Source organism: Mesoplodon bidens (genome assembly GCF_964165515.1).
Source record: "Mesoplodon bidens genome assembly, chromosome: 10".
Taxonomy (NCBI): Eukaryota; Metazoa; Chordata; class Mammalia; order Artiodactyla; family Ziphiidae; genus Mesoplodon; species Mesoplodon bidens.
The window spans coordinates 68,717,835-68,735,270 of NC_138172.1; the positions used below are offsets into that span (position 1 = coordinate 68,717,835).

At 41.1% G+C, this 17,436-nt stretch overlaps 1 protein-coding gene across 1 annotated transcript; it reads left to right on the forward strand.

The window, feature by feature from the left end:
* The first annotated feature begins 3,169 nt into the window (after positions 1-3,169).
* Positions 3,170-10,098, forward strand: SRSF3 (serine and arginine rich splicing factor 3). Its single transcript, XM_081246107.1, has 6 exons — positions 3,170-3,276; positions 4,997-5,204; positions 6,495-6,629; positions 8,799-8,837; positions 9,050-9,136; positions 9,306-10,098. Exons 2-6 carry the CDS (start codon positions 4,999-5,001, stop codon positions 9,331-9,333), a joined length of 495 nt encoding a protein of 164 aa, XP_081102233.1. The 5' UTR covers positions 3,170-3,276; positions 4,997-4,998; the 3' UTR covers positions 9,334-10,098.
* Positions 10,099-17,436: the final 7,338 nt, after the last annotated feature.

A 17,436-nucleotide genomic window follows, 5' to 3' on the forward strand; every position in this document is an offset into this window, starting at 1 on the left:
GTCCACTGCAGGCTGCTTCCTCCCTACTAGAAGGAGGATGGCTGGCAGGTTCAGGACCCACTAGTTGGAGGAAAGGAACAAATCTCTCTCTGGCTGGCCTAGCAGCAACGCTGGCAAGATAGCTAATAGTTCATGGAATTAATACTGTACATCAATAATTACTGCTGCTCTTATAAATTTATATGGGCATTTTTGGCAGTGTACAACTTGCAGAGTCTTAAATTGTAAGAGTTTCTGTAAAAAAGATAATAGATTATGGCTATAATGCAGCTAATACAGAATCTGATGATAAAAAGTTAGCCCCAGGAAGTTATCCTTAGAGTTCAAATTTGCAATCACTTTAACCAGAAGCCCTAGCACAATTTTATGGCTTGTAAAAAATATGGAAAATGAAAATGTTAAAATCTTACATTCTACACTTAGATTGTGGCTATTAAAAATTCTAAAATTACTGTAATTTCTAAAGTTACAAGTCCCATTAGCTGACAGGTCTGATTGGATTAGTCATCCATCCCTGAACTAATGGGGGTGGGGCGGGCCACTAAGAACCAGGATGATTTAATTAACTAGGGGTGCTCATGTCTCTACCCCTAAAAAAGTGGGGTGTAGGACCCAACCACACCTAAATCAATAACGTGGTCTACTGTGAGAATGGTAGTTCCTCAGAGAAAATCAAGGGATGTTTGTTTACTACCACATATGATCCCCATTCTTTGTCCAAGAAATTCTGCTATGTCCCGTTGAAGTTTCCTATGGTTCTAGGGTCTAGACAAGAGTGGTTGGTGGTCGAATAAATTTAAAGGAACATTAAAATATTCCATAATTTAAATGGATAATTCACTTGGCTGCAGTTACTAGAAGATAAAAAGTGTGTGTGGATGGCCAGAGGAGGTTCAAAACGTATTTGAGAATACAGTTGGAGGGATTAAGAGTGCTCCATTGAGGACTGCCCTGGTGGCGCAGTGGTTAAGAAACCGCCTGCCAATGCAGGGTTCGATCCCTGGTCTGGGAAGATCCCACATGCTGCAGAGCAACTAAGCCCGTGCACCACAACTACTGAGCCTGCACTCTAGAGCCCAAGAGACACAACTACTGAGCCCGCATGCCAGAACTACTGAGCCCACAGGCTGCAACTACTGAAGCCCACGCACCTAGAGCCAGTGCTCTGCAACAAGAGAAGCCACCACAATGCAAAGCCTGCGCACCGCAACAAAGAGTAGCCCCTGCTCGCTGCAACTAGAGAAAGCCCGTGTGCAGCAACAAAGATGCAACACAGCCAAAAATAAAATATAATAAGTTAAAAAAAAAAGAGTGCTCCATTGAAAGATGCATGCTAGACTAGCATCATATGCACAAACAACAACAACAAAAACAGGAAAAATGGTAGGAAAGAATGGGATACTCTGGATGTGAAAAGAACACTTAGCATTTTTTTGAGCAAATATTGTGCCAGCTGATTTACATACATAATTTCTTTTAATTAATTAAGTAATTAAACAAATAAGTTTTGATCACCTGCTGTGTGTCAGGCTTGTTTCCAGGCCCTGGGGATGCAGGTGTGACCGCAATAGACCAAAGTTGAAGTTCCTATGAGGGTAGACAGCACATAACAACCCTGCATTGATGTAATTATCCCATTTTACAGAGAAGAAAGTAATCTTGAGAGAGGGTAAGGGACTCTTCTCCAGACACTTTAGCAGTAAGTAGCAGCAGTACTGTGGTCCAAATCTAGGACTGTCTGACTTCAAAAAGGCTTCGCTTTGATAGAAGGAAATAAAAAGAGGAGAAAAACTTACAGAGCAAGAGGGGAGCAAATCAAAGCAAATATAAGTGAGCCAGAAGAGAAAAACAATTACAGAAGGAAAGAAAAGTAAGAAGAGAAACAGAAAGGTTTTGCTAGAATCCCTCACCTGGGAAACACCCCAGGGTAAGGCCAGCTCAGGGCCTGGCTCAACAACTGCAGTTCCCATTCCCCCTCTTTCCTTGGGAGTATGAAATCCCCATTTTACAGGTGTGAAAACTAAGGCTCAGAGGCATTAAATCTTTGCATTTTTCCCCCACTATGGATAAATCTTTTACAGGCACAATAAGAGAATATCTGGGAGAAACAAAACAAGTAAATAATTGGTATATCTTTCAGCTAATGGTGGAAAAATACAAGTTATCGTTTCTCTTGAGAGCAGATTTAAGTAAGTTTTAGCAATAAGTCAGACTTCACTGAAAGAGGGTAGGGAACACCAGCAAACTTCCTACCTGAACTCACTGCTCCGGCGAAGGAGATTTTGGTAATTTTTCTGACACCATCGCGGTATTTCTCTCCCAATAGTTAATCTTGTGGCTCCGTTTTTTTTTAGGTGAAGTGGGAAACAGAGGAAGGAGTGAGTGACCCATGGACCCCACCCCTGCCCCCGGTGCGGGGGTGGGGGGCTGAATTTAAATTCAATCTTCTTCAGGAACTTCCTTGTACTTCTATTTGCTAAAGGTGACAGTTTCCGCATGGCCTGACCGGTGTCGTTTGCGTTTGCGTTTCTATTAAACATTTCAAGAGTCCAGGATGATGCGCCATCGTCTCCGCCAAATCCTGCAGTTTGGGTGAGGGGTGGGAAACCAGCCAGAGTTCGGTGGACTTTCCAGGTTTGGGCTTTTCCCTAAGTGTGGGGCCCCGGTGGGCACAATCTGGTGACAGCTCGCTCACAAACAGCTCCTTGACCTTGGGAGCAATTCCGAAGCACGTTTGTAAACGTGACGGTCTTAGTTCCAGCCTCACCGCTCACGAGGATGAAGTAATCAGTGAATTCATCTAATACTTTAAACTTATTAGGAGCAAAACGCTCTATCAGTGTTTGGGAGTGACGGCGGAGGTGTTATTAAACCCCAGCCTATTTGGATGTGAGGGACAGGAGACTGAGAATAACTCAGAGGTCTGCAACTGGGGAATTACACCCGAGAGAGCTCCGGGCCGGAGACAACCTGAGCCCGACGCTGCCAGCCTCCACAGACAAGGTGGTACAACCAGAGCGCGCTCCCAGCAACCGCTGTTCTCGCCGAGTTTGTAGCCATTACGTCACGGCCTCCTCCGCCCCTCATTGGGCGAGCCCGTCCGGTCATATGACTCCAGCATGGCCTATAAATATGGGCGAGGAGACGGCGGTTGTCCGCCATTTCGTGGACGACGGGTGTGGGAGAGCATCTGTGGGTTCCAGGCGCGAGGGGACCGGGAAGACCCAGCCGAGGGTGTGTGGATTTGAGCCTACGCGTTTCTAACCCGAGATCTCAGTAAGTGACCAGCAACTAAAGGAATGAGGTGGGAAATGGGCCTTAACGGGACCGAAGTGGGGCTAGGCCCAATGGCGGCGCCAGATTGAGACAAAGAGACGCTGCCGCCATTTTGTGACGTTCAGCACGGGGCGGTGGCGGGGGCTCCCTGCCCTTCGGAGGATATCCAGGTCTCATAGTGGAGGTGTTTTTAACTCTTCACTGGGGGCGTGAACCGGAAAGTGAGATTGCCCGAGAGTTGAGGGGATGGAGGACTCGGTAGTCCGTCGTACTGCGGGCCGCGGGTTTTCAATTTATGGCGCCTTTTTTTTTTGTTTAGGCCCCGCGTTTTCTTAGGTAGCTTCTCATGATTTTTTTCCCTGAAGTCAGTAATCAAGATTGGGCCTTTCGATCCACCCCTAGTAAATGATTTCTGTACTCATCTTCATTTTTATGTTCTTTTAACTTTTTATAGTCTGAACCCAATCACTTTTTTTTTTAAACCGCTCTTCCTTGAGCTGTTTTGTTCTTGTAGCTCTTTCCATTAATACGTAGGCCCGTAACTGGTCACGGTAAAGTTTTTGGAAAAAGGAAAAGAACCCATTCCCCGGCAATGGTTTGGTCTCATAACTCTCCTGGGTGCAGGGTGGAGTCACACAAGTAGGATGTGTCTGGACTGGTTTTTTAAATTGGATAAGCCCAGAGAGAGAAGAAAGTGGTAAAAGCTCTTGAGCTGAGTTTTTGGACAGGCTGCTCTTTTATGCAATTGATACTGGCCTATAAGTTGATTAGATTCATTGCTGAGACGACTTAAGTACTTAAGACTTATCAAAGTAAGCCCCCTAAGTGCCGTAAATTCTTGTATAACAAATAACTTTTTCCCCCTGAGGTGAAATTAGCGTAAGATTCATTTTAAAGTGCACAATTCAGAGGTATTTAGTACATTCACTATGTTATGCAGTTATCACCTCTCTAGTTCTAACGCGTTTTATACCCTCTAAGGTGACCCGTACACATAAGCAGCCACTTCCCTTTTGCCCTGTCCCCTTTTCCTCCCCCAGCCCCTGGTACCTACTGATCTGTTTCTGGATTTACTCATTTTGGATATTACACATGCATGGAATCGTAATATGTGCACTTGTGTGTCTGGTATCTGTAACTTAGCATGCTTTCAACTTTCATCCACGTTTGTAGCATTTATGGGTACTTCATTCCTGAATAATACTTCATTGTATGGATAATATATTTTGCTTATCCACTTACCTGTTGCTGGACATTTGGGGTAACTAGAATGAGGTACATCTTCTAATAACAAGTTTGTCTTGCTGCTTGAGGAATGAAGCTGGTTAACTTTTGGCCTGTGAAGGCACATTAGTATCACTTTTCTAGTGGTTGTCTTCAGCGAGTTTTATGTGCCTTTGAGTAGGCTGTCCTACTTTTCTAGGAGTTTGTTTTGTTTTGTTTTGTTTTTTAAGATTAATTTGAAATAGGTAAAGTCCTTAACTCAGTTTCCACGTTGTGGTAAATGCTCCTCCAGTGTGTTGTTTCCCCTCACTTTTCAAGGAGGCTTCTTTTTTTTTTTTCCTTAGGCAATTTGCTGGCTTCCATGCAGTTATCGGTAACTGTTTAAAGGGTAGTGCTTTTAGTTTTGGGGGTTTTAGTATTTTTGAATTCTTTCTTAAGGATCTGTTTTTCACTGTGTGGATTATGATATTTTGGGGTTTTTTTTGTTTTTTTACAGAAATGCATCGTGATTCCTGTCCATTGGACTGTAAAGTTTATGTAGGTAATCTTGGAAACAATGGTAACAAGACTGAATTGGAACGAGCTTTTGGCTATTATGGACCACTCCGAAGTGTGTGGGTTGCTAGAAACCCTCCCGGCTTCGCTTTTGTTGAATTTGAAGATCCTCGAGATGCAGCCGATGCTGTCCGAGAGCTAGATGGGAGGTAATTTATTGATTAATTTATACTAACGATAAATAATGTTGATTGTGTTTTAATATTTAAAATCTCTAGGATACGTGGCTTTTAGATGGCTTCTTGGCTATCTGAAATTGATGTTACTGGAGATTTACATAAACCTTTTTTGGCAATCGAAGGAGTGAACAGTTTTAGTGTAGATACCTAGGAAAAGTTTCTTTTTATTCAGTTGGCCATTGAAGAAAATAATTTTAACGGTCAGTTCTTGGTGGGTGGATAGCTGCATATGGTTGAAACATTTTAATCTAAATGCACCACAAAGCATCAACTGTGTTGTCACCTTTGAATTGTTTCTAAAATAATTGTGGAATCAGACATTTCTCTTATGGCCACAAACTGATTGTAGGTGGATGATGGTTACGTGGGTTTATTGTACTATTATCTTTTACATGTTGGAAATAATTTTGTTTAGGAACTGTGGCTCATACAGCTATGCCTTTTGCATTTACAATTGTCTGTTAGCTGGCTGATAAGCAACACCTGAGTCTTAACAGTGAACAGGTGTTGCCTTTCTCCTTCCTGGCATTTGAAAACCATTGGATTTCATGAAAACAAGGAAAATAATCCTTAAGATCCCAAAATTAAAGGGTCTGAGAGTTGGCTGTAAAGCTGTATAAAAGGTCATTTATCTAAGCAGGTTACAGAAACATTTTTCCAGGGCCCCACCTCTTGCCAGTCACTGTCCACATATGGTGAATTATCTAAACATAATGGTTGTGGACCAGTGAAGAGGTGGGAAATAACTCTTTTTTCCTTCTGTTCTCAGTAGCAGTTTCTTACGTGTCAAGTATTGTGTGTGATGACTGAGGGGAGAGGGAGATGTAAAATGGCCAGAATGCTTCTGTCTTAACTTACTGCTATATACCTGGTGGGGGGTTGGGGAGGAGGGGAGACCAATGGATTACACAGAGTAAGATTGGTAAACAGTTGCTGCAGCCTCAAAGGCAGAAGTCAAAACAGGATGTACAGATGAACTAGTTCTGGGAGGATGAGTCCAGGGGTTTTCACACTTAGATTGTACCTGTTAACATTGAGTCCAATGATCAGACTAACGGCAATAAAATGTAAGGAAGTTGGTTTCCTTTACTAGAAAAAATAAGGGAACTAAAACTTGCTTTGGTATTAAGGATTCTGCAGACATTAAGATGTATTTTTTGCAAAGAGGCTAGTTATAGGAGTGGGTTTTTTTTTCCCTTGCTTTAATCTCTTAGAAAGTCAGTTGGGCTGCTTTAAATTTAACGTTTCTTCCCCTCGTAGAACACTGTGTGGCTGCCGAGTAAGAGTGGAACTGTCAAATGGTGAAAAGAGAAGTCGAAATCGTGGCCCACCTCCTTCTTGGGGTCGTCGCCCTCGAGATGATTATCGGAGGAGGAGTCCTCCACCTCGCCGCAGGTACTTAGAGAGAGCGTGTTTAGAGGTATTGGTGTAATGGAGTAGCTAATAGGAGCAGGTATTTCTCTTAAAGTTTGTTGGTGGGTTTTAAATTTTGAAGAATCAGGTTTTTATGAAACATTTGCTGGGTGTAGTTTGGGATATGTGAGTTGTGCTGAGTGTTGGCTTGTCTTTAGGTCATTGTTCATGTTGGTAGTCAGTAACTTCTATCTTGGATCTATCTTCTAGTTCATCTTCTAGTTGCATCTTTCCAAGTCTTCCCTTATACTTCAGTTTAGGCCTTTTTCCATTTCTTGACTCCATAATGACAAACATTACATTCAACTCTAGCTCTTCACAAAAATGTGTTTTCTATTAGCACGATTGTAATATTTATCGAGCAGGCAGCTGTTTTAATGTTACAACTGGTAAAGTAGAAATCATTCTGAAACTAACTTAAGTCACTGACCAATAAAGGGGGCTAAAGTAATCCCAGTCATCTGTTCTTCAAACCCAAATAGGAGAGAATGCAGTTTTTTTTATAATTGAAAATGGCATCATTCTTGGACCAGGCAGTATTGTCTGGATGCTAACTCCACGTCTCCTCAAACCTCCAAAATAGTTTCTGTAGGACTGAAATTACCTCTTACAGGTGAGTGAAGTCCTAGGAGATAGGAGTTCAAAATCTTGCCCCTTTTGCTGTTTTGAAAAACAAAACAACACACTGTTGCCCATCATAATAAAGAGTATTTGTTAGCTAATAGATGGTTGTACTGATGGCTTGTTTTTCATTTTTTTTTGTGCTTTTTGGTCCATCTATTAATAAAAATGAACCCCGTTACAGAGTCACCATCATGTCTCTTCTCACCACCCTCTGAGTCTGCATTAGCCAGTCAACTAGCCCTTTCAGCGTCATGTGACCAGCGCGCCCCATTCAGCTTGGCTGGTGTCGTTTCACATGACCCAGGCATGGCCAGTCGTCAGGTTGCACCGCCCTTTGGTTCCCGAGCATGCTGTTTTCTCTCAGCCTTCTCTCCAACCTTAACCAAATCGGCAGCAGCCACCTCGACCGCCCACACATTCCTGGCCAATCAGCTCAGCTGTTTATTTACCAAATGTCTTCACAACAACTACAGCAGCAGCCTTCGGCTAACAAAAAAGCAGGAAAAATCCACAACACCCCCTTCGCCAACCAACTAAATCCAACGCAACATCTGGCAAAACCTTTTCAGCAAATTCTTCCTGGCCGTCAGTCCGGCAGCCTCACCTCACCATTTCTAGCTTGTTGAAACCCAAAAACTAGTAAGTTTTTCCTGCTTATACAGTTTACTGCTGGTTAAAATAAGGAGTAAGCGGCTTAAAGTAATTCTTTTTTTCTGGATCAAAGGCTGGCTGTGCATAATTGAATGGTAACGTACATATATATATTGCTTGAATAAAACTTTTAAGGGTGATAGGGAACTCATAATGTAACTAGACCTTCAAGTGAAACTTATTTGCATGTGTGAGATGCCAAACTAAAAATTTTAATAACTCTAACAGATTTAGCTTTCCTTTCTAGCAAAAATTTGTTGAATCCTATCACCTTTAAATGGTTTTACTAACAGTTTTCAAAATTTTTAAATTATGGGGGTGAAGTGGGCCAAGCTAAGGTAATTTTGATAAGCCTAAACACACTCTTAAATGTGATGATCACAAATGCAGTTCTAATGTAGCACTTAATGGCATCAATATTTACACCTAGCGCGTTTTCACAAAATTACACTATCCACCTGGTACCTAAGTCTTGTCATGGACTTGCAGGTTTGCATGGGTTCCAAATACTGGTTTATGGTACTGTTTTTGGAACTACTTGTGGGACTACATTTTGGTGTGGTGTTTGGGTAGTGGAGTTAGTTTGACATGAAGTTTTGCATTGGACAGATCTGCTGTGAAGCATTCTTTGTTAAAGTGAATCCATGGTTGGAATACCTGCTTTTCACTTGAGCTTTTGGTTCCTTAATCCTTCTGTGCCTTTTTTTTTTCTTTTCTTTTTTAAAAAAAAATTTTTTTTTTTTATTTTTTGGACGATGGGTGCCAGTTCTTCGGCACATTCACTGGGCCCAACAGTGAGATTGAAAAGTTGGGAAATGCCTCACGCCATAAATGCTAATTGACAATTGGCCTAATTTTCCTGTTTTCTGCTTTTAGATCTCCAAGACGGAGAAGCTTCTCCCGCAGCCGGAGCAGGTGAATAACCTTTCTTGGGGGCCACGTTCTCAGAAGTGGGAGTGTTTGTGCTATTCCTGAGCTGTTTCCCAAATGACTTGGTTAATGGTGATAGACCTTGACTTCAGTAATGAATCAACTGGCATAGCTTTTAGCTTTCAAAAACTTCTCTTAGAAGTATTTGTTGTGTATAAACCTGAATGGCACTGTTTTTCTTTTCCTTCTGACTTCAGGTCCCTTTCTAGAGATAGGAGAAGAGAGAGATCACTGTCCCGGGAGAGAAATCACAAGCCGTCCCGATCTTTCTCTAGGTCTCGTAGGTAAGATCTTTAATGACCTGAGCCATTTAAGACCTTGCATACATAATGTATTAAAAGCAGAAATAGGTCTTCTTTTAAGCCACTTGGATAAAAATTTTACAACTTTTTCCCATAAAAATCTTTTGATGAAGTTTTGTCAGAGTGTAACTTCTGTTTTTCTGTTTATCAGCCGATCTAGGTCAAATGAAAGGAAATAGAAGACCAGTTTGCAAGAGGAGTGGTGTACAGGAAATAACTTCATTTGACAGGAGTATGTACAGAAAATTCAAGTTTTGTTTGAGACTTCATAAGCTTGGTGCATTTTTAAAATGTTTTAGCTGTTCACATTTGTTTGTCTCTTGGAACAGTGACACATAAAGGTGTAATTCTCTATGGTTTGAAATGGATCATATGAGGCATGTAATATCAAGAATTGTTACTTTACAATGTTCCCTTAAGCAAAATTGAATTTGCTTTGAATTTTTAGTCTTGCATAGACTGTTAATAAACCTCTAACTCCTGCCCAGCTAAAGTGTGATGTTTAATATTACGGAAACAAAACTGGCAAAAATTGAAAAGACTCTGTAGCTGGGATATGGTATGCAGCTGTAGTTAAGTGGTCTTTAAAAGCTGCTGTGAACACAAGCCAGCAGGCAAAAATTAAAGCTGCACCCGTAAACTAGAATAAAAGTTTAAAAATTCCACTAGTATTCACACCAGACAAGAGGTTGTCCAGTGGGTTTAGAATCTAAGAAGTTTCAAGAAAGTTAGTTTATCTTCTGTGATTGCTGTATATGGATACATAGCTCTTTGTAATATTACTTGGAAATTTGAGACTATTCAAGATACCCATGTCCTGCCAGTTTAAGGGTACATTGTAGAGCTGAACTTTGAGTTACTGTGCAAGATTTTTTTTTTCATGCTGTCATTTGTAATATGTTTTGTGAGAATCCTTGGGATTAAAGTTTTGGTTACAAATTGTTGTTTAACCTGAAAGCCTGTTTTTCCTTGCAAAACTAAAATCTGAGCTTGGTACCAATCAAGTCCAGGTATAACATTCCTATTGGAAGCCATACTTACATTTTCTTGTAAAGTGCTTTTGAAAATAAAATATTAACATAATTGTGTAATAGTTGAACCCACTATTACCATAGTTCTTGTCCCATAGAAGGCAGTTGGTTACACAAATCTTATTCTGTAAGAAACACAATTTGAGGCTTTTGAAGTGAAGGGAATTTTTGGTTGTCCACCTAAGTGATGATACATTTTTAGGAGTAGAAGCCAGTTCAAAGTCCTTGATATTCAGTGACCAACATTTTAAAATATAGCCACCTGATACATTATAATCCAAAGTTGCTGGTTTAAAAAAAAAATTTAGCATGAATACGTTCCACAAAGCTTTTAAAAATTGCTTCCATTTTATATAATTTGAGGTGTTGCATGGGGATTCTAAATTGATCCATCATGATGTGAAATTCACTCTATGGTTCAAATGTAACAGTGCAGAATTGAATATGGAGGCATGCATAACCTTCCTCTTAGAAATCTAGAGGAGTTGTAATTTCAGATTTTTGTGCAATTAGATTAAATCATAATGCAACAGTCTTTTGGCTTAGTTTCCTTAAATGTGCTGTTTAAAGATAGTTTTGGATTATGCTGTACTGACTTTAATATGAAAGATAAGTCATTATATTAATCTATAAGGATGTTTTATAAGATGCAGATCCTAAACAAATTATTTCCAGTGGTCCTTCTTCACCCTTCATACACATATCAAGGGAGGGAGAGTCCTGGGTGTCAGAGGGGGAGAATTGGTGTCAGTGGAGTTAAGTATGAGCCTTGTTACAGAAGATACTTTTAAGACTGCCTATTGATTTACTGGGAGCTCGGGCTTTGGGCCTTTTGTCTTCTGGCATTTCATAGCTTAAAACCTTTGTTGGGGTCAAGCAAGGCAAGATAGCTAAGAATTCATGGAAGTAATATGGTACATCAATATTACATTGCTCTTATAAATCTACATGGGCATTTTTGGCAGTATACAACTTGCAGAGTCTTAAATTGGAAGGGTTTCTGTAAAAAGGATTTTGGATTATAAAGTGGCTAATACAGACCTGATATAAAATTAATCTTTGGGATTTATCCTTAGGGTCCAAATTTGCAATCACTTTAACCAGAAACCCTAGCACAGTTTTATGGCTTGTTTAAAAATATGGAAGATAGAAATCGTTAAATCCTTACATTCTGGCTATTAAGAAGTTCTCTACTGTAATTTCTGAAATTAACAAGTCCCGTTGGCCAGTTTTGTCTTGCATTCTTAGTTGAATATACTGAAAGCAGTCAGTTTGACTTGTGGTGTAATGATTACAGGTGTTCACTAGAGGTCACTATTTAATACTTGGTGATAATTTAAGGAACATATCTAAGGATTATAGTTGGTTTTTATGCTTTCAAGAATAGTTAATATTCTATAGTTCTCAGTTCATTGTGGGTTACTTCTGACCTCCATGTCTTAAGCAGAAAGGTAAAGACAAAGATAAATTAGAAATTTTAATTTTATGAGATGTAGATACCTTTTATCTACTGTTTCTATGGCTTTTTCCTTAAAAGATCATGTGATCAGTAGATGGCATCACCACCTTTTAAGACTCACCCATGTCTGGATGGAAAGTCCTGGTTGCTTTTTATTGTAGAGTTATGGTTTACATTCTTAAAGTGCTTCTTTATCAGGAATGGACTTTTCCAGGCCTACTGACTAATTTTTCCATCCCTGGTTATATAAGAACCACTGGTTTAGTACTTTGTATTAGTGTGCTTTTATTTTCAGAATCCCCAACATGATTTAGTTGTCAGACCTGGCTGGTGGTAATGTCTTCCAGTTGTATATTTTTGTACTAGACTGTTGCCTTCTGGTTTTCCTTTTTTTTTTTTTTTTTGAGAACATGGAAGATTTTTATAATTAAAGTAGCTGAAGAAAAACTGGGTTGGAGTATATTTTTATCAAAACATTCTGATAGTGTTGAATTCAATTTTATATGTCCACACAAGTTCTCTTCATCCTACTTTATTAAATTTGTTGGATACTTCAAACAAATTCAGCTGTGTACAGCACACTTCAGAGGAGATAGAAAATTTGAAAGAGATATTGAAAATTTGTCTTGATAAACCTGGTATAACTGCTTAATTTTGTTGTACAACTTTTTGCTTACTGGAATTGCAGAAATTCATAATATGGTATTCTCATCATTTTGTATCCCAGTCCTTCCTCTAACTACCTGGATGGAAGATGTGACAACAGCCAAAATGTTTCCCAGACTAATACATGAAATACATGTGTAGAACATTACTTTTCTCATCCTTAGTTTTTCCTTGGTTCTTCTCTGACATACATAAAACATTGTATTATGATTATTTTACTAAAGTCTTAGAATCTGGCCACTTAGTGCCTTAGCTGTTAGTACGTGTATGTACTTGGTCTTGAAGTGAAAATCTCTGGAAACATTGATACTTAGCTTACTTGATAGTCTCATTTGGAGAGGTCCTGAGATGGAGAATATTTCCTTTATTTCCAGAGCAAAATTACACCTTCCAGAAAAGTAGTCTGTAGGTGACTTTCCCCCTCTTTTTGAAGTCCTATTCACTTGTGAATTGGCATTTTTGCTTCAGTACATAATTCATTCAGATTTCATTTGGGGACAACTTAGCATTCTTTAGAGGTCATTGTTTTTTGTTTTTTGTTTTTTAGCGGTACGCGGGCCTCTCACTGTTGTGGCCTCTCCCGTTGCAGAGCACAGGCTCCGGACGCGCAGGCTCAGTGGCCATGGCTCACGGGCCCAGCCGCTCCGTGGCACATGGGGTCTTCCCGTACCAGGACATGAACCCGTGTCCCCTGCATCGGCAGGCAGACTCTCAACCACTGCGCCACCAGGGAGGCCCTAGAGGTCATTTTTTTGTTAAGTCCCAAAACCTCAAATCAGAGCCAAGGGGGAAAGTTGCTGAAAAACTGCTTAATGAATGCTGCCTTGGAGGGGGGTGGAGGTGGCCGTTTGTACTGAACATTTGGAAAGAGGAATGGAAATGATCAGTATAAAAAACATTGTAAGTTTTGAGAGCTATTTTTGAGAGAATAACTCCCTCAGGAAACAATTTCTAAATCCTTTTAAACTTAGGCAGCTAGTACTTTTAACCCAATCCAGCTGGCTCTCTGCCACCAGAATTTTTGATAATGAGAATTTATTTTTAGTTTAGATAAAATCCATGTTAAGTTTCAATAAGAGTGCTTTGCAAATAAATACAGATTGGAATGTTGATTTGTCATTTAATCCTTTTTGTGTCACACCTTCCCCACATGGTAGTCTATGACACAGGCATTTAATGGGGAACGGGGTACAGTGATAGGGCATAACACCAGCTCAGTATCTCAAAACCGGTAATATTTGACCTGTGTTCAATATTAGGATGTTGAGACCTTGAACAAAATGTAAGTTCACCCGTTTTAGATTAGGATAAGTTGAGGTGTTGGTTGTAGGGCTTTTAAATACCCTAAGAGAAAGGCTCTTTCTTGGATCTTGAGTGAGGTGGCAAATAATCTTGAGAGTGCTTTGAAAAGCCCCTTACCTAGAAGTGGAAAACAAGTGAATTGAGTCAGGTGGTAAGGTGCGGGGGCTGTGTACTAAAGGCCGAGCTCGCAGATAAAGGCTATGTGAAGAATGAGGTGAAGAAGTGAGAGTACCTTAATCATAAAGTAGAAGAGGGGGGCAGGAGTGCATAACTGCTCTAGGGTTTGGAGGTAAAAGTGAAAGGATTCTAAAACCATGAATTTACACCAATTCCAGTTTAATGATTTTTTGACTTTCCTTCAGCCCTATTGCCATATAAGCAAGTGTGGGATAATTTGTCCAGCTTTAGTACTGGCAGGAAGGCCAAGAAGTTGGGAGCGTTACTGCCCTAATGAAAAGGCTGGCTCGTGTGTCCCAGCTGTCTGGGGTTTAATGGGGACAGGAAATTCACTGAACTGGCAATCCTGGTTGGTCTTCAGTTGGCAATGTATAGCAGTCCGTTTGAAATGAAATTGGCTTCTAGAAGTGAGGTTGGAAGTAGAAGTTGCCCACTTTGTAAATAGTAAGAGTAGGTGAACACTGATAGTTTGGAGAGGGCTAAGAAAGAACTGCCTTTTAGGGTGCTGGAAGCTCGAGTGAAAACGGAGTAGTCAGGAAGTTTAAAAACAATTTTTTGTCCCATCTCTGCCCCACCATGCCTACTCACTGTGGCCAGCTATGTCCTCCAGTAAAAGAAGTTTTGTTTTTGAGTACTGCCCTGCCAAACACTGTCGTTTTTCATATGTAATGCTTAATCACTTGGGAGGTGAGTATCCCTGTTAAACAGAGGGCAGAAAGAAGCTCCTCATACATTATTCCTCATCCTACCAAACAAGTACGAACACTCCTTGGCTAGTATACCCTTTTTTTTTTTTTTTTTTGTGCGGTACGCGGGCCTCTCACTGTTGTGGCCTCTACCGTTGCGGAGCACAGGCTCTGGACGCGCAGGCTCAGCGGCCATGGCTCACGGGCCCAGCCGCTCCGCGGCATTTGGGATCCTCCCGGGACACAAACCCGCGTCCCCTGCGTCGGCAGGCGGACTCTCAGCCACTGTGCACCACCAGGGAAGCCCCGGCAGTATATGCTTGGTGCAGGGGAAGCAAGCCAAGCAGTGGGTCCCAGTCAGCTATGTGATCAGGAGAGTAAACGACCAATACACTTAAAAAGCATTCTGGACTCATACACCCATTTTGTTTTTCGCTTTCTGTATTCAGTGAGTTACATGAGATTCAGTACTTTATGTTAGATGATTTTGCCCAATGTAGGCTAATGTAAGTGTTCTGAACACGTTTAAGGTAGGCTAGATTAAGCTGTGATGTTGGTAGGTTAGGTGTATTAAATGTGGTTTTGACTTGTATTTTCAATTTATGACTGGTTTATCAAGATGTAACTCCATCGTACGTTGAGGAAGATCTGTAATGTATTCAGCACTGAGGCCATACTTGGCTCCACAGCCCTTGTTTTCTGCTCACTGCATTTTTATTTTACAACCCAATCATAAGATGCCACTTTATTGCCACTTAGTGACTGTCATGTTTATGGTAAAAGTAAATTGTACAGACACTGGAAAAGACTTACCTCCTTTCTAGAGGTAACGTTAAATTTGTTTTCTAGAAAGTTAGGCATACTGTAATGAGCAAGTATTATACAGCTAGAATGCTAATCTCAGCTTTATCCTTATTACACATCTGAAGCATGCACATCTGAGGTGTATGTACATGTCATCATCTGGGCAAGTACCACAACTGTTAAGCAGTCAAGATATTTCTTGGCAAAGGCCTACCTGGCATAATTTAATGACTAATGCTTAAATTAATGACTAAAATGTCACTGTCAAGGAGGACAAAGCTGTGCTAATGTGGATGGGTTGACATTGGTTCCGTCTGTCCATGTTCACTATTAACCTTGTGTCATGGGCATGCTTCAAAGCTATGACTAGTTGCTATGGCAACTCCGGTCTCCTGGTCTTGACATCACCCTTATAGGAATGTGGGAACATTGGTGAGTACTGCATTTTATATGAGGACCGGTAAACATCAAACTTACATTTGGGACCTTTTAATTTTTTCAACTTTATAGAGAAAAGTGCACACTTTTTTTTTCCTTTTTTTTTTTTTTTAATGGAGTCTTAGGGAGAACACCCCAGAATTCCATGGCCAGGCAAGGCTGTTGCAGAGATGAACGCACCTTCTCTGGTTTCAAAACTGGGTGGTTGAAGTTAATGCAGCATTTCTTAGTTGCTGGAGGAAGAAAATACTGGCTAAGCAGGTACATTCAAGTGATCAATTAGATTTTGACAGTGGACCTGGTGATTAAAGCTATTGAATTGCCTCCAGCAGCTGCAGCCTATTGACCTGGAAGAACACTCCATTCCTTTCCTCAAATGATTTGGATTCTCATAGAGGTGAATGGAAAGAAGGGTTTTTTTAAGTGCATCATCCAAGATTGGTTCCTGAACCAGGGCCAACTTTTTGGACTTGACAGCAGGTGACAGGAAGAAAATAATTTAAAAGGGTATCAGTAATAAGGCGAATGTACTCATCCTAGTATAGAGAAGGCTGGACAAGTCGTCCAAGGTCACAGCCCAGGAGTGATTGAGCTGTAATGGTGTAATGCAAGTTGCAAGACCACTTAACGAAGTGGCCTTAGAGTCCATAGTCCCAGTCCTATGTTTAGAGATGAGAAGGCAGATTTGCCCAAAGTCACGCAGGGACACCATGGCAGAGGTGGAACAAGGATTGCCCCAACAGCTAATGAAGTGCTAGTTCAGGGAGCAGTATAATGTTAAGGCCTTCAGGCTTTGAAGCCAGTAGCCAGGGTTTGAATCCTGGCTTCCTCACTTATAGCTCAATGACCAGCTGCATAATTTTTGACACTTCCATTTTTCTCATCCATAAAATGGGTAACAATAGAAAATAACTACCTCCTAAAAATATCTTGAGAACACAGTGATGTGATGCATACATGGCACTCAACACAGAGTGACACTGCTCAGTAAGCGTTAGCTGTTATGTGGCAGGCTAACACTGGTATGCGGTAAGCACCCAAGGAATGGCTTTTAAGCAAAACTGACCCATTTTGGTGCTGGGCAAGCAAGAGCGCGCCCAGTGCATTCTTGCATTCCCCAGTGCACACGAAGAGTGTTTCCACTGACCCTGGTCCTTACCTACTTTTTGAGCCCACTGTCCAGTTTGAGTTGAAGGGGCATGGATTTGAGGGGTCCATGGTCAAGAGGGACATTTGTGGTAAAAGGGGTCTGGGCAGATTTCAAGAAAGGGGTTTCTGAAGTCACAGGGATAGGCAGGTGGGAAGGATAAGATGAAGGATTAAAACTGCTAGATGGCTCTTTAAAAGTGGGTTTTCACGGGCTTCCCTGGTGGCACAGTGGTTGAGAGTCCGCCTGCCGATGCAGGGGACACGGGTTCGTGCCCCAGTCCGGGAAGATCCCACATGCCGCGGAGTGGCTGGGCCCGTGAGCCATGGCCGCTGAGCCTGAGCGTCCGGAGCCTGTGCTCCGCAATGGGAGAGGCCACAACAGTGAGAGGCCTGCGTACCACAAAAAACAAAACAAAACAAAAAAACACAGGAAGTAATGATAGATCAGACTTATTTGAATATGATAGGAGAGAGGGAGAAATAAGCTTAATTGAAGTAGGGATAACATGCCAAGACAAATAGACTGCTGGATTGGAGAAATGAGAAAGTGCAGTATTCTCACAAATGAGC